Raw genomic sequence first — 25,039 nt, forward strand, 5'->3', positions numbered from 1 at the left:
GAAAGATTACAGCAATATGAAGGTGGTGAGTTTGGATTTGCCAATGATGACGCCCTAGTGCAAGGTTCTAGGATATGTGTGCCGATGTGGACAACCTCAGGAATGAAATCATGCGAGAGGCACACTACACACTGTACAGTGTCCATACAGTTTCCACCAAGATGTACCATGATGTGAAAGATAGCTAGTGGTGGAATGGCATGAAGAGGGACATCGCAGACTTTGTGTCCATGTGCTTGACTTGTCAGAAGGTGAAGTTTGAACACTGAGACCGTCGTGAAGCTGCAAGAGCTCCCTATCCCGTAATGGAAGTGGGAAATGATCACTATGGATTTTGTGGTGGGTTGCCTCGTACCACTTGAGGATATGATTCGATATGGGTAATTGTAGACCGCTTGACCAAATCGGCTCACTTCTTACTCAGAAGACTACATACTGTGGCACAGTATGCCGGCTCTACATTCGAGAAATAGTCGATTGCATGGAGTTCCGCCCATAATATCCGATGAGGGCCCCATTCACTTCTCGGTTTTGGAGAAAGTTGCAGGAGGCACTTGGCACACAATTGAACTTCAAGATGCCTTTCCACCCTCGCATGCATTGACGATGCGAAAGGACAATCAAACATCGAAGACATGCTTCGCATGAGTGTCTTGGATTTTGGAGGTCAATGGGATGAGCAGCTAGCTTTGGTGGAGTTTGCCTATAACAACAGTTATCACTCCAGCATAGGGATGGCACCCTATGAGGCATTATATGGAAGAAAGTGTAGGTCTCCTCTGTGTTGGACAGAAATGGGGGAAGCAAGGGTGCATGATGTAGACCTAGTGCAGTACACTTCAGAGGTAGTTCCTTTAATCGAGAACGATCGAGGCGGCTTTCGAGAGATAGAAGAGTTACGCAGACCCCAGACGGAGGGATGTGGAGTTTGCAGTGGGCGACTATGTATTCCTGAAGGTATCTCCAATGAAGGGAGTCATGAGATTCGAAAAGAAGGGCAAGTTGGCACCTCGGTATATTAGACCTTTTGAGGTTACGGATAGAGTTGGAGCAGTTGCCTACCGGTTGGAGCTACCACCCAACCTTTCTCACGTTCATCCCGTGTTTCACATCTCCATGCTCAGGAAATACATTCCCGATCCTTCTCATGTACTGCAGCCGGATGTGATAGAGCTAAAGGAGAATTTAACATTTGAGGAGCAACCTGTAGCCATAGTGGACTACCAAGTAAGACAGCTAAGATCCAAACAGATCCCTATGGTTAAGGTTTTGTGGAGGAGTCAGTCGGTGGAAGAGTGCACCTGGGAATCAGAACGGGACATGCGTAGCAAGTACCCTTACTTGTTCAATGTATAATCATGTACTTTATTCTGCCTTGTGTAAAAATTCGAGGACGAATTTTCTGTAAGGGGGGAAGAATGTAACACCCCAAAATTTTATTATTTATGAGTATTTTTGGTATTTTAATTTTATTTGAATTTTAGGAATTTTTCTTGAGATTTTTCGGATTTTAAAAATCGGGTTCGATTTTCCGAAAACATAAACTTTGATGATTTTTAAAAATCAATTTAAAGACCACGTGGCAAAACTAAAAATATATTTGGAGTCTACGTATTTTTCTGAGTTTTACGAAATTTTTTCGGAATTTTTGGACCTCGTTTTCGGTCCCGAGGCAGAGTAAAAATTCAAAATTTTGTATTTCGAATCGAACCGGCCGAATCGAACCGGACCGGATCGGACCGGTCGAACCAGACCGGTCTCTTCTCTTTTTCTTCCTCCCGCGCGCGACGCCCTCTCCTCTCTTCTCTCTCGTTTCTCTCTCCTCTCCACCTAGCGCCCGCCAATGCAGCCAATGACCAGCGGCCACGCGCCAATGGCGGCCACGCCACCCAACGGCGGAAACGCCCGCGAACGCCCTCACGCGCGCGCTGCGACTTCGGCAACCTCGGCCGATCCGGCCACCAATTGGACCGGGTCTTGTGTCCAAAATCATCTACTCGGCGAGAGCTTTCCATAGACACCAAGAACGCCGAAATCCATCGAGCGGATTGTCCAATTTTTGCTCGGGAAGATTTTAGCCCATTTCGACTTTTGGGCTAGATTTCTCGAAAACCGTGAATCCCACGAGGAAACTGAGGCCACCAGCACGCTCCATTCGTCGAGAGCTTCGCAACGACATAAATTTCGAATTTTTTCGACACCGTTTTTCGGTGGGTCCCACGGAACTTCGCAGTGTATTTTCGAGCATTAAATGAGCTTAGAAAATTCTGAAAAATTTATGTACTAACCCCCGTGTTATGGGCTTCGTGTAGGTATCCTCGATTCGCGGAAATTCGGCGATTGATCGGTGCAAAATTTCGGCGAGCACTGGACGTTCTGGAAAAGTCTCCGAATTGGGCCGAGGTTTTGGCTAGCCCCCCATTGTCAGACGTCCCGAGCGCGTCCCCGAAGTCGGAATCGGCAAAGGTAAACCCGAACCTAGTTTTTACGTAATTTTCTAGTGCTTAAATAGGATTAAAAATCCATAAAATATTCGTGGTAGCTTAGAAAATTACGATTCTTTTTGCAATAGCTTAGTAATATTGCTAAGGACCGCGGGGCAAAGTTTTATAATTTTTAGAGCTTGTTTGGGCAGTTTTTGCAAAAATGATCAATAATAAGGACTAAATTGAAATTTTGCGTATTGTGATGGATGATTGATTTGATGGGCCCAGGAGGGGCTGTGTGATATGATTGAACTGTTGATATATGGATTGTGAATATAGAAGTGCGTTTTTAGCCCTTTTGCAGGTTGGGTAGGTCCTAGGAATAGGGGAGACTCTGCCGGATTTTCGGCACGACTTAGGACGTACTTGATATTTTTCTTTGTTTGTATTGAGTCAAATTTATTAAATAGATGTAATGTAATTGTCAGGTGAGCAGATGACCTTCTTCCTCCGCCACCGCCACAGTAATTTGTCGTCAAGTTTGTGAGTAGAATATTAATTTTAATTGTAATTTCGATATTATTATATGTTCAGCATGCCCATGCATCACTTATATGCATATATTTATGTAGTTAAACTCTAGGCACAATTTTTGATGCATTGATAAATGTTAAAGTGCCATGTATGTTTTTGTGGTAATTTGGAGCAGTGTGCGTGCGTTGGAGTGCGTGTGATGTGGTGTGGACTATGGATAGGACGGGTAGACACGGCTTGAGTTCTTCGCTGGGACCCGGTCCTTCGGGGTAGACACGGCTTGAGTTCTTCGCTGGGACCACGATTTGGTATTTAAGTGGAATTCCGAGCTGAGTTCTTGGCACGCACTGGTTGGATTTAAGAGAGTCAGATAGGATCACTCCCATATATTATGATTGATGTTACAGGGTGCGTGAGTGCTCCAAATTACCTTTTTGATGTTATGATATGAAAATGATGTGGATGTTGCATTTCACTCTACAGGGTACATTAGTTTTAGATAGTTATAGAGATTATGGTTAAAATTGATATTTTACTCTCTGAGTCGAACGCTCACTCCTGTTCAAAAATTTTTACAGGCCACAGGAGGATATTTTGTTCTGGGTTAACCTGCTTTTCTACTTCGCAGGTTGTTTATTAATATTTGTGTAATTTTAATTACTCCTAGAATTTCCGCATGTGTTAGCAGTAATTATTTGAATTTGGTCTGTAATATTATTATCATGATGGACCTGTAAACTTAATATTCTATGTCTGTTTTGATGGATTGGATGAGGGAGCTGAGCTCCCGTTTATTATTATGTTGATGAGTATGTGGAGGGTGAGCTGAGCTCCCCAATTGACTATATATTGTGTTTACAGGTCGGGTGAGTCGAAAACTCCCCGTTGGAAAGTCCATTTTATGGCCGGACTCTGTCCGTTTGTTTTCTTGATATTGGGCCCAAATGGGCCTTAGAGTTGGGTTAATGAACAGTTAGGCTTACTACGGGCCTCGGGGGCTTTAAGCTGGCCCAGGTCCTAGTGCCGGTCCGGCCCATAGGTTGGGTCGTGACATATGGAGAGTGTTAGAACAAAAAAATGTATCTATTAGGTACATACAAGTGTTGACAGATATGTATGAAGGAGCAACTACTATTGTGCGTACAGTGGGAGGGGACACAAGAGATTTTCCTATCTCAATTGGATTACTCCAAGGTTCAGCTATAAGCCCTTACTTTTTACATTAATTTTAGATGAATTAACAAAACATATACAAGAGAGTATCCCTTGGTGCATTATGTTTACAGATTATATAGTTCTGATTGATGAGACGCGAGAAGGAATCAATAGAAAGTTAGAGCTTTGGAGAAGTACTCTAGAGTCAAGGGATTTTAAGTTTAGTAGAATGAAGACAAAATACATGCATTGCAAGTTCAGTGAAGGCCGAACTGGTGATAGGGAAGGAGTTAGTTTGGATGGAGTGGTACTACCCCAAAGTAATCACTTTAAATATCTCGACTCAATCCTTCAACTAGATGAGGGATGTGAGGAGGAAGTTAGTCATTGGATTAAAGCCGGATGGTTGAAGTGGAGAAGTGCCACAGAAGTTTTATGTGACCACAAAATTCTCAATAAGTTGAAAGTAAAATTTTACTGTACAGCCATACGACCGGCCATGTTATATAGTAGTGAGTGTTGAGCACTGAAGGAGTTGTATGTGTCTAAGATAAGAGTTGCGAAGATGAGAATGTTAAGGTGGATGAGTGGTCATACTAGACTAGATAAAGTCCGTAATGAAAGTATTAGAGAAAAGGTAGGAGTGGTGCCAATTGAGGATAAGTTGAGAGTAGGAAGATTGAGGTGGTTTGGTCATGTGAAGCGTAGACATACGGAGGCTTCAGTTAGACAAGTATAACACATTAGGTTAGAGGATTAAAAAAAAAAGGGTAGACATAAATTGACTTGGAGGATAGTAGTACAATATGATCCAGAAGCATTACACATTTCCAAGAATTTAACCCAAAATCGTTTAGAATGGAGAAAGAGAATCTATATACCCGACCCCAAATGAATTTTAGATAATTATTTTTTTAGAAATAATATTTTAGTAGTTAAAATTTAAAAATATTTAAATAAAAAATTAATATTTAATATAAGAAGTTAATTTTTTATAAAAAAAATAAATATAAAAAATAAGTTATATCATGTGGTACTTCTTTTCGCACTCTATTAAGAGAGGTGGCATATTTTTGTAAAGTTATTTTTTTTCCTCAATAAAAAATAAAAATTGAATTAAATTATTATATAATCACATCACATTTATTTTGTTTTTTAAGTTTTTTAAAATAATTTTTTTAGCTAAATATTCACTAACTATATTTACAACATGAGAATATAAAAAAATTAAATTAAATTCATGCAAATTTATATTTTCTAATACATAAGAGTTGCGTCCTTTTGATTTTGACGTATTGTTTAGACCAAAGAGTTTCACTTAATCAACTTTTTTTTTTCTTATTGTAATTTTAATATACAAATTTTTTTTAATACAATTGAAATTAATATTTAGTTAATGATCCTAAATAAATACATATTTTCTTCAGATTTTTATTTTTTATATATATAATATTTTTATTATTTTTCATAAAATCGAATAAACAATTTCACACCTGAATTTTCTTAAAAACATTTTATGACATCCTCAATTTTTAAAATATCTCTTAACATGCCTCAATTTCTATAAAGTGAAATTAAAATACCCTTAAAATGAGTATAAATTCCATTCACGCTTATATCGTAATTTGCTGACTGAAAATGTAAGGGGAATTTTAATTTCATTTTTACACATGAAAACATTTACATTAAACGTTTTAAAAATTTAAAATATAATCAAAATTTTTAGAAAAATTTAAAAATGAACTTATTTATTCAACCTTTTTCATATTAAACTTAGGATATCATGTTCTAATTTAAAAAAATAACTGCATATTATGTTCCAATTTGAAAAATAATTGTATCAATTAATCTTATTTTTTGCTATTAACTAAGTTTTAACTATCCTAACATTGGAAAGTTTTAGAGAATGCTTATAGTTCTCATGTATAATCAAATTTGTTGATTTGATATTATTAATATTAAATTTAATATCCAACTAATAAATTAGAATTCAATTAACAAGAAACAGAGGAAATTTAGTTTAAAAAATATTTTCTTAAAATGAGTTATTTAATCAGAAATTCATAACAAATATTAAATGATATACGCAAGAATACTTCTACATAAATAATCGATAAGGTGATAGATAAGAAATTACTCTAATGGGCAACCTTGGTGATTTCGCTATATCTGCAACTATTCTATTCTAACTTTTAGTTTCAGCATCTCACGATAATCTTTAACTTTTGTAATTCTGCTCATGGTTGAGGGGAAAAAAATGGCAGTCGGGCAACAACCAGCTCTCATTCGACTTTAAACAATAACAGCTTACAATACATCCCATTTGTCAGCCACAGCCTCACAAATCCTTGAGATACACCAGGCAGCGCTCAGCGGATATCCAGAAACTGGTGGGAAAAAAATTAAGCCAGAAATGAACTGGTCGGAATGCAAATAATATATATATATATATATATATATATATATATATATATATATATATATATATATGGATGGTACAATCTTAAGTGAAGTTGATGCTATCAGATAAATATCCCCATGACATGAAAAGCAAATTTCTAATGAAAATAATGAAATCACTGCCCAAATCCCATGCATATTAGTGAACATACCAAACCATGTTAATTAATGGATTCTCAACATGAATTGTATGCCAACATCCAGGACAACTTTGTATAATTGTGCTCCAAAAAGCTACAAAAGATTGTGATGTAGGAAAAGAAAAATAAGCTCAGTTAGTTTTCCTATTTTAAGTTGGTTGGTTTTGGTTTTGGTTTTTTGGTTTCTTATTTTAAAAAGGATTCTTATTCCTCTTAGTTATTTTTTTGTTTAGGGTCTTCACTTCCTTTTCTCAGCAGATTTAGGATTCCACATGAAATATAAAAGCATGTCTTTCTGTTATTTTGTATCAGACTTCAAAATTTTACTAAGAACAGAGAATCAATACCCAGTTTCAGAGTTCCTTATGTTTAGAAAATCAGTGTTTGCTAATTTTCTTTAGCAATTCACTGCATATGTTGGCATCAGAGCAGGAATATCTGATGTGGCAGACGAAGTAGGACACAACCAGCCTATTGCTCAAGAACAAGGGCTGTCACAGCTGCAGGCTATGGAACAGAGATTCAAAGTGACAAATGGAGGAAATCTGCAACAGGCTGGATGCAATTAGGATGGGTGATAATGAGTGCAGAAGATGGAGGAAGAGGAGAACAAGAATATGCTCACAACCCATCTGCTGCTCAACGTAATCCAGCAGGCTGTAGACCAACTGTTAGCAATGATGAATTTGATCAAGAAAATGGTGGCTACGCTCAGGTTGTTGGAACTCGTGGTAATAAGAGACAAAAGACTTGGCGAGAACATGGAGAGAATAGACAAAATCAGTGGGAACCTTAAGAATTCCGTTTGAAAGTTTATATCCCAACTTTTAACGGAAACTTTATCATTGAGCAGTGTTATTGAGGTGAGAGGCAACAAGAAACCGTATGGCCTTAGCTGGGGTCTACAAGAATTTATTGATGATTTTGTAGCTCGCACGGCTCAAGGATCTCCAACCAGTACTATATGGGGTACTTTCTCAACGGATTATGAGAGGACATCCAAGTAAGAATCCGTTCGCATGAAATGGACATCCCAGATGGATGTGGCAATGGACATCCCAGATGGATGTGGCAAGGAAAATAGAACGGGAGCTGAAGCTTCAATCAACAGAGATGTTCTTAACCAGAAACGAGGAAGGAGGAATCATGGTTTTAAATAGCGGACATTACATAACAACCATTATGTAAAGGAAAATTGCCCTGCCATTACTGTTATCGTTGTTAAATAACGGGATTTTAAAATTTGGTGCATAACAGCCGTTACTAAAAGGTAAAGGCTATCACCGACTATTACTTAAAGGCCGTAACAGCCTTTATTCTTGTAAGGCAAGTTTTGATATTCACAATACATACATTGCATTAGGTTGATTAGACATCTTGAATGTGGATCAAGTTCATGAATATTCACAATATCTCTTGGTGCACGATGTTTGCAGATAACATAGTTTTGATAGATGAGACACGAGAAGGAGTCAATAGAAAGCTAGAGCTTTGGAAAAGTACTCTAGAGTCAAAGGGCTTTAAATTAAGTAGAACGAAGACAGAATATATACATTGCAAGTTCAGTGAAGGCCGAATTGATGATAGGGAAGGAGTTCATTTGGATAGAGTGGTACTGTCCCAAAGTAATCACTTTAAATATCTCGGCTCAGTCCTTCAAGTAGATGGGGGATGTGAGAAGAATGTTAAGTCATAGGATTAAAGCTGGATGGTTGAAGTTGAGACATGCCACAAGAGTTTTATGTGATCGCAAAATTCCCAATAAGTTGAAAGGAAAATTTTACCGTACAGCCATACGACTGGCCATGTTATATGGTAGAGAGTGTTGGACACTGAAGGAATCGTATATATGTAAAATGAGAGTTGCGAAGATGAGAATGTTAAGGTCAATGAATTGCCATACTAGACTAAATAAAGTCCGTAATGATTATGAGAGAATTAGAGAAAAGGTAGGAGTGGTGCCAATTGAGGATAAGTTGAGAGAAGAGAGATTGAGGTGGCTTGGTCATGTGAAGCATAGACACACGGAGGCTCTTGTTAGACAAGTAGAGCACATTAGGTTAGAGGATAGAAAGAAAAGAAGGAATAAACCTAAATTGACTTGCAGAAGAGTAATACAACATGACCTAGAAGCATTACACATTTCGGAGGATTTAATCCAAAATCATTTAAAGTGGAGAAAGAGAATCTATGTAGCCGACCCCAAATTTTTGGGATAAAAGCTTAATTGAGTTGAATTGAGTTGTAGTGAACTGTTATGCTAAGACAGATAAGAACCAATCATAATGCATAGGGCTATTAAAAATTTCCCCATCTATGGCCAAGAAATCCTGCAACCTTCTCTCCAATAGATTAAAAGTAAGAATAGTACTAATTGTCCCCTAAAATCAATCTACTTGTTTTGGTAATCCAATTGCTAACATTATCCAATTAGGTTTCCATTGCCCATCTTAGCGATAATCTGCACTTGTTGGAAATGGATTGAAACCATAAAATAGAAGAAAAGCTGAATATAATTCAGAAAGCCAACCAAATTAACTCAAATCTAAGTATAACCAGACTTACGAGTCTAAATTCCAGAAATAAGCAAAAGTATTGACAAGAAGACAGGCATGCATGCTATACATTACTTTTCTTGTTAATCAGATATAAAAGCAAGAAAATACTTGATAAGAAAGTGTTACAATTGCATTAAGTCAGCTTTTGATCCATAGCCTTCAACACAGCCAGATCTTGATGGATAAGACTTGGATCTTTACATGAACTAAAAATTGTGAGCCATCAGCTTATGAGATTTAGACTAAGGAACAGGAAAAGTGGGGAGGGAAAAAGCTATCACAAAAGCACGGGCAAAACAAGAATTTTTTGTTTTAATATAAAATGGAAAAATTCACATGCACAATAAGAAAATGCAAATTTTAATAGAAATATAATTACATAAAAGGAAGTAAGTGATCTAGGAAGAACTTACTTGCTATGAAATCATCTATATAATCACAATCAATTTTTCCATGGGCCATTGCACCAACCTGGAATTATAAGGTGAGAGATCAGGCTACAAGTCTCAATGAGAAAGCAAGTGGTATAAAAGCATTTGTTAGTTTTGAACATACCACAAAAACAATATCCACATCATCACTGACTGCAGCTACATACTTGTTCATTTTAACCAGTTTTTCTGAACTATATGAGAACCCTGATGCAAAATCCAGAAAATCTATCATTGCTAGCAAGTAGTAATTGTCCATTAAAGGGAACAGCCGAAAAACTTGAAGCTTACCTATTTTACGAGAGTTGACAGGCAGGTACTGGGTCACAGGATTCTTGATTACACGCAAAAGCTTCTCACGCTTACCAACAGCAGTTATACTCAGTTGCTGAAGCAGCTGCACTGCAAGATTTAATAAGGTAGTAAACAGTAAGAGCACCTCAAAGCAAACAAAAGATCATGACAATCAGCATTATATTTAAGTGACTGGATCAGATTAGCTTAACTTACACATAATTCCAGCAAATCGTTTATATGTCCTTGGTATACGCACATGTGGTTTAACTTCAAAAAGAACACCCTTATCTGTTTTCACATACACAGCTCGCAACCTCCCAGCCTTATTTACTGGACTATCTAATATTGATAGGAGAGCCTGGCATCATCATCAACAATCATAACATAAGAAACAAAATTAATTTGAAATGAGGTTTTAACATGGCAAAAAAAATTTCCTTGTCATCCCTATTCCAAAATGATTTCTTCCTTTCAGAAATAACATATCATTAACTTTAGCCTCCACCTGGTTTGTTTGCGCTTTCTAAAATGCACTTTTTACTGATTTTGATTTTGCTTAAAAACAAATGTAAGAATAAGAAAGTATAACACTTCATAAGAGAGAGAGAGAGAGAGAGAGAGAGAGAGAATTATTGATTTATATTTCAATAAATTGTTTGCTTTTATTGCATGTTTAACAAATTTCGCTTTTTGGATTTTGCTCAGAAAAAGAAAAGCAAGCTAACCAAAAGAAGCCTCAGTTATTAAGGCAACTCACATCATTGACCAACATTTATACTGTGTCTATAACCAAATAAAACCGAGACCAATAATGGTTCTAAACTGGGACTTAAAGAAAAATCATTGGCGGCAAACAATAGCAATGAATCCTAAAATGCACTAACCTGATAAACAATATCAGGCCTATAATCAGCTGGATTTTTGTTATTTTTCCGCAAGAAATTTGCATGATCGTCAGAATTCAAAATCTGGTAACTCTGCACGAAGAGAACTAATTAGATAGAGTAGAAATCTTGGACAAAAATCTACAATCTTAAGAGCCTAAAGCCATAATTCGACTCCAATTAATGCAATTTACAGTCACACAACTCTAAACATCTATATTCATTTATGCAAAACTTTCATCGACCCAAAAGCATCTATAAGAAAAAAGGACCCCAATGAGCATTACACACCTTTCCAACTTTAGCAACTTCCAAAGAGGCCCTCTCAAGCACAAATATAAGCCCAGGCTTTTTTGTTTTTAAATCACTTGGAACAATTGGGATGCCTGCCATTTCATGTGTTTGCCCTTCTAATTCTTCTTCTTCCTTCCCGCTGGTTTCCATAGCCATTTCTTTTTCTTCAACCATAGCTCTTTTCGCTCTTTCTATGGATTGCTCTTCGGCTTCCACTTCATCTTCCTCTTTATCATATCTCTCCTCTCTCTTCTTCCGCTTCTGCCCCTTTATCCCACATGGCCGTAACATTTCTTCACTTCCCAATAAATTAGCCTTCAACTAGAAAACAAAAAATAATAAATTCAAAGAAATGGGGGAGACCGAGACTACAAGTTCATGAAAACAAATTTTGTGTTCTTTTCTTTTCTTTCTTTGAGTCTCCATCTTGGTATTAAAATTGCAGCAAAATTCACAAGACCAACAAATTAAAACCTCTGTTACTCGCACACAATCTTATGCAAACATAAAGAGAGAGAGAGAGAGAGAGAGAGAGAGAGAGAGAGAATAACCAGATAAGTATGGAGGTTGAACCAAATAGTACAATGGGTAGGGTACCCAGGAATTTCAATTTATCTGAACCCAAACCCGTGAAGAATATAACTACCCATGCCTGTCTCAAACCCAAATGAAATATATATTTCATTACCCCAACCCACACCAAATCCGATAACTAGTAACAGCATACTTCCCTAACCGGCCCAAACCCATTATTTTATTATCCTTTTTGCTGGCAAATAAGGGGGGAAAAAGATAGGAAACCTGAACCTGAAACTATAGAGAAACTTCAATAAAGTGTTGCAAAAGAAAAACTTTTAGAAACAATTAAACATATCACATTAAATATTCACCAAAGTTTATATAATTTAAACAAACATAATACATAAAACATGATAAAAATATTAATCATAGTATATAAATTGTATCAAATATGTCAAATAACAACATATTAAATCACGAATTATAAAACAACAAGTTCATAAATACAACACTAATCTTTTGAAATATTCATGGAAACGTAATCTTTACAACTCTCAGATCGCCGAGAAACAGAGGCAGCCTCACTGTTACCTAATGTTGACATCTCAAAATACCCTAAATTGCAGAAGCCAATGTTAAGCAATTATTACGGAAAAAAATGTTAAGCAATTATAATTATAAGATTATAACTTAAAGAATAAGAAATGGTACTAAATGTTGACATAAATTATCAGCAGCAACCAGCAAGTTCTCAACTTGAAGAAATGATTTGAAGGTGATAGCATCAATCAAGAACAAATGAAATAAAATAAAAAATGGCCTAGCAGAAGAAATGGGTAAAAAAAAAAGTTAGGGAAATAAAAAAGAAAAAATAAACATATTCACAAAAGCAGTATAATTTATAGTTAATAATTTTGAGAAAAATAAAAATGGTTTTTGACAATATAGAACAAAACACATCCCATTTCCGAAATCAATAACCATAGCCTTTGAAGAAAAAAATTTCAATTTCAGGTTTATCTATAAGGTGACTCAAACCCCATGAATCTTGTAATGACCAGAATAACTCAAAATCAGACATGTTTAGACAATATTTAGCAGAAGATATGGAAGATGAACTTACCTCAGCTGAAGAGCAGGGAGGAGCTTGAGATAAGAGGGAGGAGTCGAAGGGACGAGCGGCAAGAAGCAAAGATTTCTGAGCTGCGGCGAGCTTGAGGGTCGTGGGATGGACGAGCTTGATGGGTGAGGAATGACTCGACGAGATTGCGGGGCGATGACAGTGAGGGTATAACCATAGCCTTTGAAGAAAAAAATTTCAATTTCAGGTTTATCTATAAGGTGACTCAAAATTACAAGATTCATGGGGTTCGGAAATGGGATGTGTTTTGTTCTATATTGTCAAAAACCATTTTTATTTTTCTCAAAATTATTAACTATGAATTATACTGCTTTTGTAAATATGTTTATTTTTTCTTTTTTATTTCCCTAACTTTTTTTTTTACCCATTTCTTCTGCTAGGCCATTTTTTATTTTATTTCATTTGTTCTTGATTGGCCGCATGAAGGGACAAAAAAAAAATCTGAGGATTTAGGTTTAGATTTTTTTTGTGAAACGACGTTCTAACGAATGTAGGTTAATTTTTTTTTTTTTTATAATGATTAATATTAATATAGTTTAATTATTTTAATTAATTAAAAAGTTAAATTTTAAATATTTTTTAATTAAATAAAATTAATAATTATAACTTAAATCTATGATATTCTTCCTTAAGCATTTTTCATAATATTAGTTTTATTTTAATTTATTATATATACCTGTAATTTATTTATATATATATAATTTTAAAAAATTTAAATATTAATCAATTAATAAATTTTAAAATATTTATTATTTTGTGTTTTAAGAATATATATTATATAAAAAATTAAAATGACTCTTATAAATTAGTGAAAACTATAAAATGAAGTCATTTATATAATATCAATTTTAGATTGATACTATAAATCTATAATTTATTTATTCTATAATATAATTTTTTTATTTTATTTTTATGTTTTTATATATAAATGTGTGAATGAGTGAATGAATTTTCAAACTAACAAAAAATACCCTTAATCTATATTATTGACATTATTAAAAAAAAATAGGTATTTGTGTGCTGTGAGCGTGTCAGTTTTAGAGAGAAACGAGTATGTCTTCAAATATGGTTTGTGACTAGGTAGGCGGTGGCTGCATGTTGAAGGGACAAAAAAAAATCTGAGGGTTTAGGTTTAGATTTTTCTTGTGAAACGACGTTGTTTTAATGAATGCAGGTCAATTTTATTTTTTTTTTATTTTTATAATGGTTAATATTAATATAGTTTAATTATTTTAATTAATTAAAAAGCTAAATTTTAAATATTTTTTAATTAAACAAAATTAATAATTATAACTTAAATCTATGATATTCTTCATTAAGCATTTTTCATAATATTAGTTTTATTTTAATTTATTGTATATACCCGTAATTTATTTTTATATATATAATTTTAAAAAATTTAAATATTAATCAATTAATAAATTTTAAAATATTTATTATTTTGTGTTTTAAGAATATATATTATATAAAAAATTAAAATGACTCTTATAAATTAGTGAAAACTATAAAATGAAGTCATTTATATAATATCAATTTTAGATTGATACTATAAATCTATAATTTATTTATTCTATAATATAATTTTTTTATATATAAATGTGTGAATGAGTGAATGAATTTTCAAACTAACAAAAAATACCCTTAATCTATATTATTTACATTATTAAAAAAAAATATCAATTACGTTCATATATTTACAAAGACCAATAAATGATAAAATTATATATATAAATTCTAATTAAATGAAATTATGTTTATATAAATAATCAATTTACTAGATCGCAATAAGTTTCTCATTCCTATTACTATAATATCTTCTTTGTTCCGGTCCATGAGTAGAAGAGATCTTTTTTCTTCCATTCCATCTGAATCTTTAACCATCAAGAGTTTGATATATTAGATTCTGATATTGTTAAAATTGAAAATCAATTATATAATTGGAACATCCCAAAAAGAGATTATGCAACCCACACAAATTATTCTACAATTAAAAAAGAAGTTTTATCTATTGTTTTATATATTACAAAATTTCAAGATGATTTAGTAAACAAAAAATTTTTATTATGCATTGATTGTTCAGTTGCTGAAGATGTTTTACAAAAATATGTTAGAAATTTGATTTCGAAATAAGTTTTTGCAAGATGACAAACTCTTTTAGGATGTTTTGATTTTATAATTGAATATATCAAAGGATCTTCTAGCTCTTTACTTGATTTTCTTACACATGAATTTTTACAGGGAAAAGCTTAAGATCAAAATTAATGAGCACTCCTATTAAAAAGAAAATTACAGTTGACGATTATATAAAAAATACTTATGTACCATTACAGCCTTCACCTCCTCCAATTAATTCAAGATTAATTAGACCCACTTCTCCTTCCAATACATCTCTTAAAGAATCCTTTACATTAGTACACAAAGCCTCCAGCTCTAAAGCCTCTTCCTCCTCCCCACAAACAAAATTTGCCTCTAATTACACTGAAGCATTATTAAAAAGCCTAACCTTTAACCCAACCAAGTTTTATACTAAACCTATTGCAAAACACATTACAATCCTAGAACTCAAAATTTTTAATGGAAACTTTAATAACCCAAATTATCCAAACATCATCCAAAACTTATTTCAACCAAACCATTATTTTATCCAAGAAAACCCTTACAAAAATAGAAAATTTTATGAATTAATACTTGTAGATTCCTGCTCTATCAAACCCTTACAAAAGGGCCCATTTTCCCTTTTTCTTCCTCCCTCCTGTGTCGCACTAGGCACCTCCCCTTCCCTCTTCATTTTCTCTCTCCTCTCTCCTCCCCACCACCGACCACTACCTCCCCCTCCTCCCCAGCTCACCGGAACACCACCAGCAACCATCCCCACCGCTGGCTGCAGCCCTAGGAAGCCGAAAAATCGAGTTGAAGTCCCTCCTATGAGCAGCACGACTCTTCAACTTGTAAGGTCGATTATGGTCGATCTGGTCACCAATCGGATTGGGTCCAGTCCCAATCAACCTCTACACTTTGAGAGCTTTCCAAAGACACTAAGAACATAAATTTTTGTCAAGTTATTTGTCCAATTCAAGCCTGGAAAGTTTTAGCCTATTTCCACTTTTGGGCTAGATTTCTCCTAGACTAGGAACTCCACGGAGATTCTGAGATCACCGGCGTGCTCTACTTGGCAAGAGCTTTGCGGTGATATAAATTTCAAAATTTTCTGACATAAAAAATTTGATGGGTCCCATCAACTTCGTAGTATTTTTTTCGAGCCTTTAATAAGTATTATGAGGGTGAGCTGAGCTCCCCAAATGGATATATTTTGTGATTACAGGTCGAGTGAGTCAAGAACTCCTAGTTGGATAATCCAGGTTAAGGTCAGACTCTGTCCGGTTAGTTTCTTGAATTGAGACTTAGAATATGGGCTTCATGGTTGGGCTAAAATAGTTAGGCTTACTATGGGCTTTGGGGGCCTTATACTGACCCAAGTCCTAATGCTGGTCCAACCCATAATTTAGGTCGTGACAAAGTTGGTATCAGAGCTTAGGCTTTAGATTCATGGGAAAGTGTGTAACTAGAGTTGTCATATGTAGAGTATGGGATTCTATTTCGTCTTTTTTTATAATTCCTTGTTTTTAGATTTTGCATTATTCCTTGGAGAGTGTAAGAGTGCTTTAGTTTAGTGGTTCAATTTTTGTGGAGTACATGGTGATGTGAGTTAAAGTTAGCAAATGCGTTAAAGTTTGCCTTAGGAATATGTACTCCAAAAAAATGTTGCGTTTCTATCATAGTAGGGCTAAATGATGTGCCGATCTAATGCAAGGAATGAGTACATAAAGGCGAGCTATGGTAGTATAGTTGCCTTAAATAGGGGTGAGGCTATCACTACTGGCAGTCATCAGTGGATAGCCCCGTCACATTAAGTTTATGCTATTAGTGAGTTTAAGAGAGACAAGAGATTAGGAAACCTAGTCTGTTGAAATGCACCGTAGTAACTATGTAATGTTCTCAATGTTTGTGTTGTAAGCTGCAGATTACAGTATTGACATAGGATTATTGTATAGAACTACGTAGCATCCCTAATGTGTTTCCTAAGGGTGTTTGCAGACAGCCTCTATTTTGATACAGTTATGCCAGAACAGAGTTCTAATTCTACAAAGGAGTTTGGAACTCCTAAATAGGGGTTTAAAACCCTTCAGCTAGAATGTTAAAAGATTATAGTTGGATGGTAACCAGAGTTAATGACTCGGTCACTCTCACATGAGCTAGAGTTATATGAGGAGTTGCTTTAAGATTAGAGGTTTCAGTATAGTCATAAAGTAAAGGTAGCATTCACAGAGTGGGACCATTTGGTCTCAGGTATGGGATCTTAGTTTTGTCATTACAGTGTACTTTTACCTAGAGTTTGATAAAGATAGTACTCTTTGTGTGACAGTGAAATGTAGAGTGTGGTTCTAATTCCTAAAGTAGATTGAAGGTTACGAATACTGTTATAGCCTATGAAAAGATGTTTTAGAAAAGTCTATAGTATAATAAGAAAGCTGATAGCCTTATGTAGTTGTGGCAATGTAGTAGATATGGTACCTCTTTTACCATCAGTTGTGCTGCAGAGTATGGTAATATCCTTCAAGAGAGATAGCAGATTACTACCAATGTTGGTGACCTACAGAATGGCATCCTAGGTGGGATTATAGTATGTGATAGAGAGTTGTTGGCTCTAATGTCCTAGAGGGGTACAAGTTTCACTGTAGGAAACATAAATCATCAAATCATGATGGACATAAAGTCTTTGAATTTAATGATGGGTTTAGGTACCCAGTATCTTAAGTTTTGGCTAATTGAGTGGAAATGGGAAAATAGTATCTTTGTAGATCTCCTCCTCGAGGTAGTAGAGCGTAGCCTGTAGTCTAATAGACAAGAACAAAGATTGCGTAGTGAATGTGTGACTACTAATCCCTAAGTTCTTTCTTAGCTTCTTACTGCTCAACACAAGAGTATGCTCTAAGCATAGGAAAGGGTAAGGGCATTTGGTCAACAAATATAAATCATAGGATATTAGTAGATAGAAAAAGTGTAAAAAGGAAGGTTAAAATAGTGGGTCCAAATGTAACAGGAGAGATAGCCTGAATGTTAGTGGAAGCACTAGTTAGAGTGGTAAAAAAACCAATTCTAAGTAACATCGAGGTGTAGATGACTTGGTAGAGACAATAAAAAGATACATTTCCAATATTACAATCAGGTCAAGAAAGAGAATAGAGTTAAAAAGTAAAATGGTCAAAGTTCAAATTTGGGTAAGATAAAAAGGAGTTAGCTCAAAAACAAACTGAAAGGTTCAAATTATAATAAGATTAGGAAGAGTAGAGTCAAGATACAAAGGAGGCAAAATGCAGTTCTAGGAAAGTTAAACAAGGTAAACAAAAAAGTAAGGATAGAGAGCTTAGAAAAGGACAACATTAGGGAAAACCTTTGTCAAGGTATGGAACCCAGAAGTGCATAACTCCTAGCAGGTTATAATTGATGCAATGTTAGGAGCTTGAACCTAGAGCTCAGAGTTGTAGGATTTGGATTAGACTTCATCTGTTTTCTGTCCCTAAAGTAGAATAAGGGGCAATGGGATAAGAACCCTTTAGATTATTGACAATATGAGGAAAGTTAAGTAAAGTATGCAACCAAAGCAAGTAGTAGTTATAGGGTGTGCAATGGTAGCTTGAACTATCCTATTAGGCAGAGAAGTAAAGTCAGTAGGTAGTAAATTGAATAAAAGTCAACCTAATGGATTCAATTATGCCTGATGAGAAAAGAATAAGGGATAATGACACATAGGCTTTAGGTAGACTATTGAGATAATGAGAAGGTTGTTAAAGATTTGTTATGAATGTTAGGGGAATGTCTTTAGTGTGATCAACAGGGTCACTTTTCAATAAAGCAATAATGACAGAACAACAGTAGGGTTAGAAAGGGAAGTGACGGGTATAGGTGGTTGTAAGTCATTAGGAAGTTCAATGATCAAAATAATGATTATAGGTAAGGGTGGAGTTTGTATTGGAAGGATCTAGTAGTGAGAGATATCTTTCAGAATATAGTAAAAGTTAGGGGCACGATATGAATGATGATAGGTATAAAATATAGATCGAGTATAAGCAAAGTTAATAAATTATAAAATGTTTTTTCAGGTAGGAGGGTGGTACAATAGATGGCTGGTGCAACTGATACCTTATGGGTAGAGCACAATTTTTGCAATGAGATGATAAAATTTGAAGAAAAAGACCAAGAGACATGGGTTAAACATTATTATATGAAATCATATGTAGTTCACTGTAGGAGGATATTTCTCCTTCTCTTCAAGTTTAGTAAGTGCTTTTGGCTTTAGAGGGTTGTGTAAGGAACAGAGGCTGGGTCGAGGTGACCCAGTTATTTGAGAGTTTGGTAAGCACCAGTTCATACACAATCTCTTGATATAAGAATGACGGTAAGTGCATACCTAATGTTAAGGATGGATGGACGATTAGGGTAATTATCGGAGTTAGATGAAATTAGTTACCAGGGCTTGTAGCCCTTTTGAACTATAAGCTGGAGGGAGTGCTATCTATGGATGAGATTCAATGGATGAAACTTTCACTGATGGATAAATTTAAGGCTAAAATTTGAAAAGCTGTGGGCAATAAATGTGGCTATATCAAGGAGAGTGAACACGTGAAATATCTTGTATAGGATTGTAGTACAACACATATTTCCCACTGCCATGTTAGTTTTGATGGAACTTATAGGTTAAGGAGCCCCTAACTAACAATAATGAGTAATTTTCTACAAAGGATAGTAGGGAATAATAATGTTCAAATGGTCAAGTAGGGGAAGGAGGAACAATTGGAACTTTTCATGGTGAATTGCATGTGTTGTAGAGCACAAGTAGTAGGTCAACACTACAGTGTTATATAACATGAATGATGTATTTGTAGGAACAAATCGTAGTGCTAAAATTTTAAAAGTAGTGAAGCTAGTAATCATGTTAGACTAAGATATAAATAAAGGCTCAAATTTGATAATGGGACGGACATCTTCAAAGGAAGAGGCACAAAGGTGAAAAAGGAGAACTTATGGAAAATGATAGGTTAAGAGAGTAGTGGAGCCTTAATCTAAGTGCCAATGTGTTGAAAAGTATGTCAAATAGTAAGGAGATTTCAGGTTGAAGTTAAAAAAAAGAAAACTCATTCTAGAGGAATAGAAAATGATAAAGTCATGCTAACTAAGTTATTCTGGAATACATAGACTTTTGTTAGGTTAGAGAAAAGACCCAGTCCACTTTCCAATATTGATAGATTGCATATGGATGTTCGGCATTTGGATGGAGTTCTATGCAGCTGATTACATAAGACAGGCAGGAGTTGGTACATTGACCTCTTTGTAAAAAGTAGACTAGAAGCTCATAATATCACAGAACTAAGAAGTACAGGTGCTTTTATCATGGAGAAAAGTCTTGCTAATACTTCAATGGCCAAATAGGATCAACAATGACTTTCGATAAGGTGCATGTAATGGTAGTTATTTCAGAAGGGCACTTTATGAGGCATTATATAGTAGGAAGTGTAGATCCCCTCTATGTTAGATAAAAGTTGGAGATGTGAGAGTATATGATTTAGATTTGGTGCAGTCTACTTCAGATATGGTTCCTTTGATTGGGGAACGTTTAAAGACAGTTTTCAGTAGGCAAAAGAGTTATGCAGATCCAAGGTGGAAAGATGTAGAATTTGCAATGGGTGACTATGTGTTCCTAAATGTCTCCCTTATGAAGGGAGTCATGAGGTTTCGAAAGAAAGGCAAACTGGCATCCTAATACATAAGGCCTTTTGAGATCACAGACAGAGTAGGAGCAGTTGCCTACTGGCTAGAGTTACCACCAAGCCTTTCTCATGTCCACTCAATGTTCCACATCTCCATGCTTAGAAAGTACATTCCTGATCCTTCTCATGTGCTGTAGCCAGATACGGTGGAGTTGATGAGGACTTGATGTTCGAGGAGCAACATATTGCCATAGTGGATTATCAGATAAGACAACTTCGATCAAAGCAGATCCCTATGGTTAAGGTTCTGTGAAGGAGTCAGTTAGTGGAAGAATGTGAAAGAACGGAAGCGTGAAAAACACAAGTTTATACCATTGAATTCAAAAATTTTTCACCTAGGGTCACATGCATCATGCAAGATTTATTTTTATCTATTTGATTTCAATGATAAACAACATATTAAAACTCTTTTAATATGTTTTTGGATCTGTATTTGCCATTTAAGATTTTAAAATTAATCAGATTAATTTTAGAACTCTAGATTAAATCAAGAACAAACACACTAACCTCTTGATGCACTGCAGTGTGTTTGCGCCTTTGAGATTCGTCTTCAGGACACCAAATGTTATCCCTCTAGCTTGTCCACACCAAGAACACCTATGGCAGCCCTTGAATAGCTTCTAAAGCTTTTTTTATGAATTAGAAAATCAAGTTCTGCCTTTTAAGAGATTAAAGATGTAAACAGGACACTAGAAACAATTTCTAGCATTTTTAATTCAAGAGATTGATGGCTAATCCGAATTTGGTCATTTTTCAAGTTACCTTACAAGCAGAATTTTGATAAGCTTCCTTCATGAAAGTTGGCACATTTTGTGCCTAGTTTCACCTCCAATTGGTCTCATACCAATTAGAGCCGCACACTTAAGGTTTTAAGCCCAAAACACAAACTGCCCTATTGTATTTTGTTCATACTCATCAAAGGTCACCTTTAACACTTACCAAACTTCACATTCATGCCCATTCTGGTTTGTACCATAATCTAAACATATTTTACCACATATTGTTGATCGTTTTGGAAGCTTACAATCACATTCAACATACACCAATAAGTGCAGAATTTGTCAAACTCAATTACAACAATTTAATCATCTATTCATGCTCATTTACATGTCCAACCTTACACCACCATACATATACCCAAGCTGCCTTAACAACTACTGCAATTCAACATTAATATTCCATAAACCAAACATGAAACAACATCCTTATGGTTCACCAAACCAGGCTGCCGATTCATGCATTTACATTCTATTAATTTCCAAGCTTCAAATTTCAAATACACATTCACATATACTAAGTATACATTACCCAAATAATTTCCTACACACATAAACATTTAATCAATCCTTTAATCTACCATTTACAAGCAAAATAAACTGTCCTCAAAGAATTTCCATGGCTGCCAAAAATAAACATCTCCCCTAGAACATCAAACTCCAAAATTCTTTCTACAATTCAAGTACCCATAACCTCCTTACTAACTTTAATGAAGCACTAACCAAAAACACAAACTTACCACTTTGGAAACTCTTCAAAATCTCTCCAAAACTTGGTATTCTTGCTGCCAATCTACTGCCCAAGGTGTATGGACAACTTTTAGTGAAGAAAGGTGCCAAAAACGAAGCTTAAATCAAGCTTGCATGAAGCTTTCAAGTGGACGACTATGGTGGATCTTCTTTTCACCATTTTCGGCTGAATTTGGGAGCTTGAAGATGAAGTTCAATCTGCTGTCTAAAGGGTGAGTTAGTGGTCCACTTAAATGAGTTAGTGGAGCACTATGTCAAAATTAACTATTAGTTTAATCTTAACTTTCATTTTCCCACATTTAACTCTCCATTTTTACTATTTACATTAGGTACCACTAATTTAATTTTTCATTATATTTTCCAAGTGTAATATCATGTATTTTTAATGGACATTTAGGTCAAAAGACAACTCAGGATGTCAAATGACCACAATGCCCCTGTTCGGGTTGCATTCCCGATTTTTCGGTAACACCGGGTTTTGTCCGTTTTTCGATTTCTCACTTTTCTTTGTACTAATTAATTAATTTTTATTTGATATTTCTAATAGTATTTATACTTCAATAGGTGTTTATTTAAGTCCTAAAAATATTTTTCAGGGTTCGTCGCGGTTCAGGGCTAGTCAACGGTCCACGCCGTGACTTCCCGGTGCGGTCACCCATCGCTAGGGTTCTCGGCTCGTTTAACTTGGTTACATTTCATTGCTATTATTTTTCCTTTATTTTTCTTGTCTTTCCTTTTCTTGTATTTCATTATTCTATGTCTCCTCATCCATATCTAAGTGTAGTTCTAGGCATCCTAGCTGTCCGGACAACACTGGTCACTGGAACAGTAGAACGCACTACCGAACATAGGGGTGTTACAATTCTGACCTCTATTTTAGAAACCTGGTGGCGGTGGCCTATATCCCTGCTATTTATTTATTGGATGATTTTGCAGATTTTGTGAATTGGACCATGAAAATGGGGGTGGTTCCTTCATCCAGGGTTATAAGTATTTAAATAAGGGTTATTGACCTGTCTCTAGTTGAAGTTCCCTCTATTGTTCACATAGTTCAGCTGCTCTATTGAAGGCTCATTGTAATGACTACATTCTAAAGTTGCATAACCTCCCCCACAGCTTTTGCAGTATTGATTGCTTGATCCCACTACGTTGGCCTACATCCTATCAAGTCTTTTGTGAAATTTGGTCAAACTAGGCATTAATCATCTTTGAAGGCATCCAATTCTAGGATCCCTGCTATCTTTCTTACATCTCCCCTCTCGTTTAACCACTTGAAGTTATGGTATGCAACCTTTCCAGTAATTCTAAAGCTTTAGTCATTGTTTTCTCCATGAGGTCCCCTCCTACTGCTGAGTCGACTGAACTCCTTGTGGATGGTAGCGATCCATTATAGAAATTTTGAACAATGAGCCAATCTTTTAGGCCATGGTGTGGACATTCCCTTTGAAGGTCTTTGTATCTCTCCCATGCATCATAGAGTGACTCTCCTTCCTTTTATCTGAAAGTGTTCAGTTCTAGCCTCAATTTTACAGTATTCGCAGGTGGGAAATACCTTGCTACGAAGGCTTGTGAAAGATCCTCCCAAGTGGTGAATGTTCCAGCTGATTGAGAAAGTAGCCACTTTCTTGCCTTATCTTGAAGTGAGAATGGGAATGCTCAGAGTCTAATAGCTTGATCAGTGACCCCATTCATTTTCAAAGTGTCACACAAAGTGAGAAAGCACTGTAGGTGATAATGTGGATCTTCCATGGGTAAGCCTCCAAATTTAGTTTGCTGAATCATTTAAAGCAATGCTAGTTTGAGTTCAAAATTGTTGGCCTCAACTGTAGGCCTAGTAACACTAGATTGGAATCCTTAGATAGTCAGAACTCCATAGTGCCTCAAGGGTCTTGGTCTATTGTTGTTGTTAGCCATGACTAGAGTTTCAAGAATTTCAGGTTCTGGTGCTGGCTCTTGGTTTCTCTTTTCTCTCCTGATGGTTCTTAAAGTTTTGTCTATTTTAGGATCCAATTCAAGCAATTCTTCTTTAGGTTTAGTTGTTCTGGTCATAAATTGAATTTAACAACTTGAAAAAGAAACAAAAGATAAAATCAAATTAACTAATCTAAAATAATGAAAATAAATGTTTAAATCAGCCAAATTGCCTATCGCTTAATATTACTAAATTTCCTAACAACGGTGCCAAAAACATATTTGCTGGTTATACAACCCCACAAGTGCACGAATCGCTAATAAGTAATAAAGTGATAAGTATAGTATCATTTTCATGAGGAATTTATAAGCATAAGTACTAAGCTAGATAGCAATTTTGACTGTTTAAACTATCAAAAGTTATGAGGGAATGAAATTTAAACTAGTGCTGAATAACTATTAGAAACAAAGGAAAATAAATCCGAGAACTTAAAGAGAATTCTTCTTGGGTAGACAATTCCAGAATTAAGATTTCACACCTTAACCCTGTTATGATTTTAACTTTGTTTTATCAATGGAATGAGTGTTGTTACTTTGATGGAAATTAATCCTAAAGTATCCTAGATCCTCTCTCAAGGTATCTAAGGTGTATTTTAATTAATCTGATCAGTCCTAATTAGAATCCCTTAAGGTCTGTGATTAATTATGGAGATTCACAAAGGTCATCGGCCTATCTCTAGATCAGATTTCATAGGTTCAAAATCTTGATTTTCTGATATTAATCTTCTCCTTTTAATTCTTCAATTAATATATTAGATCATAGCTAAGTGGGTACCAACACATAGCATGCATTAAGAACATAAGAAATTGAATCAAAGCTCAAAACTCAATTCCATAAAACTCAATATATATCCATAATAAAAATTAAGAATGCTAC

The 25,039-nt window shown here is 35.2% G+C and overlaps 1 protein-coding gene and 1 pseudogene across 1 annotated transcript in view; one reads left to right on the forward strand and one right to left on the reverse strand.

Annotated features, from left to right (window-relative positions):
• Nucleotides 1-6,129: 6,129 nt before the first annotated feature.
• Nucleotides 6,130-25,039, reverse strand: part of LOC131179513 (uncharacterized) — a 34,060-nt gene continuing 15,150 nt past the window's right edge. The window contains exons 2-9 of the mRNA XM_058146390.1: nt 12,822-12,999; nt 11,177-11,500; nt 10,886-10,978; nt 10,215-10,359; nt 9,996-10,106; nt 9,829-9,911; nt 9,687-9,744; nt 6,130-6,502 (exon numbers count right to left, since the gene is read on the reverse strand). Of these exons, the coding sequence (XP_058002373.1) occupies nt 6,423-6,502; nt 9,687-9,744; nt 9,829-9,911; nt 9,996-10,106; nt 10,215-10,359; nt 10,886-10,978; nt 11,177-11,470 (864 nt within the window). The 5' untranslated portion in view covers nt 11,471-11,500; nt 12,822-12,999 and the 3' untranslated portion in view covers nt 6,130-6,422. The remainder of the gene's footprint in view (nt 6,503-9,686; nt 9,745-9,828; nt 9,912-9,995; nt 10,107-10,214; nt 10,360-10,885; nt 10,979-11,176; nt 11,501-12,821; nt 13,000-25,039) is intronic.
• Nucleotides 23,612-23,712, forward strand: LOC131169915 (small nucleolar RNA R71; annotated as a pseudogene).

The sequence above is a fragment of the Hevea brasiliensis genome, chromosome 1 (assembly GCF_030052815.1).
Source record: "Hevea brasiliensis isolate MT/VB/25A 57/8 chromosome 1, ASM3005281v1, whole genome shotgun sequence".
Lineage (NCBI taxonomy): Eukaryota > Viridiplantae > Streptophyta > Magnoliopsida > Malpighiales > Euphorbiaceae > Hevea > Hevea brasiliensis.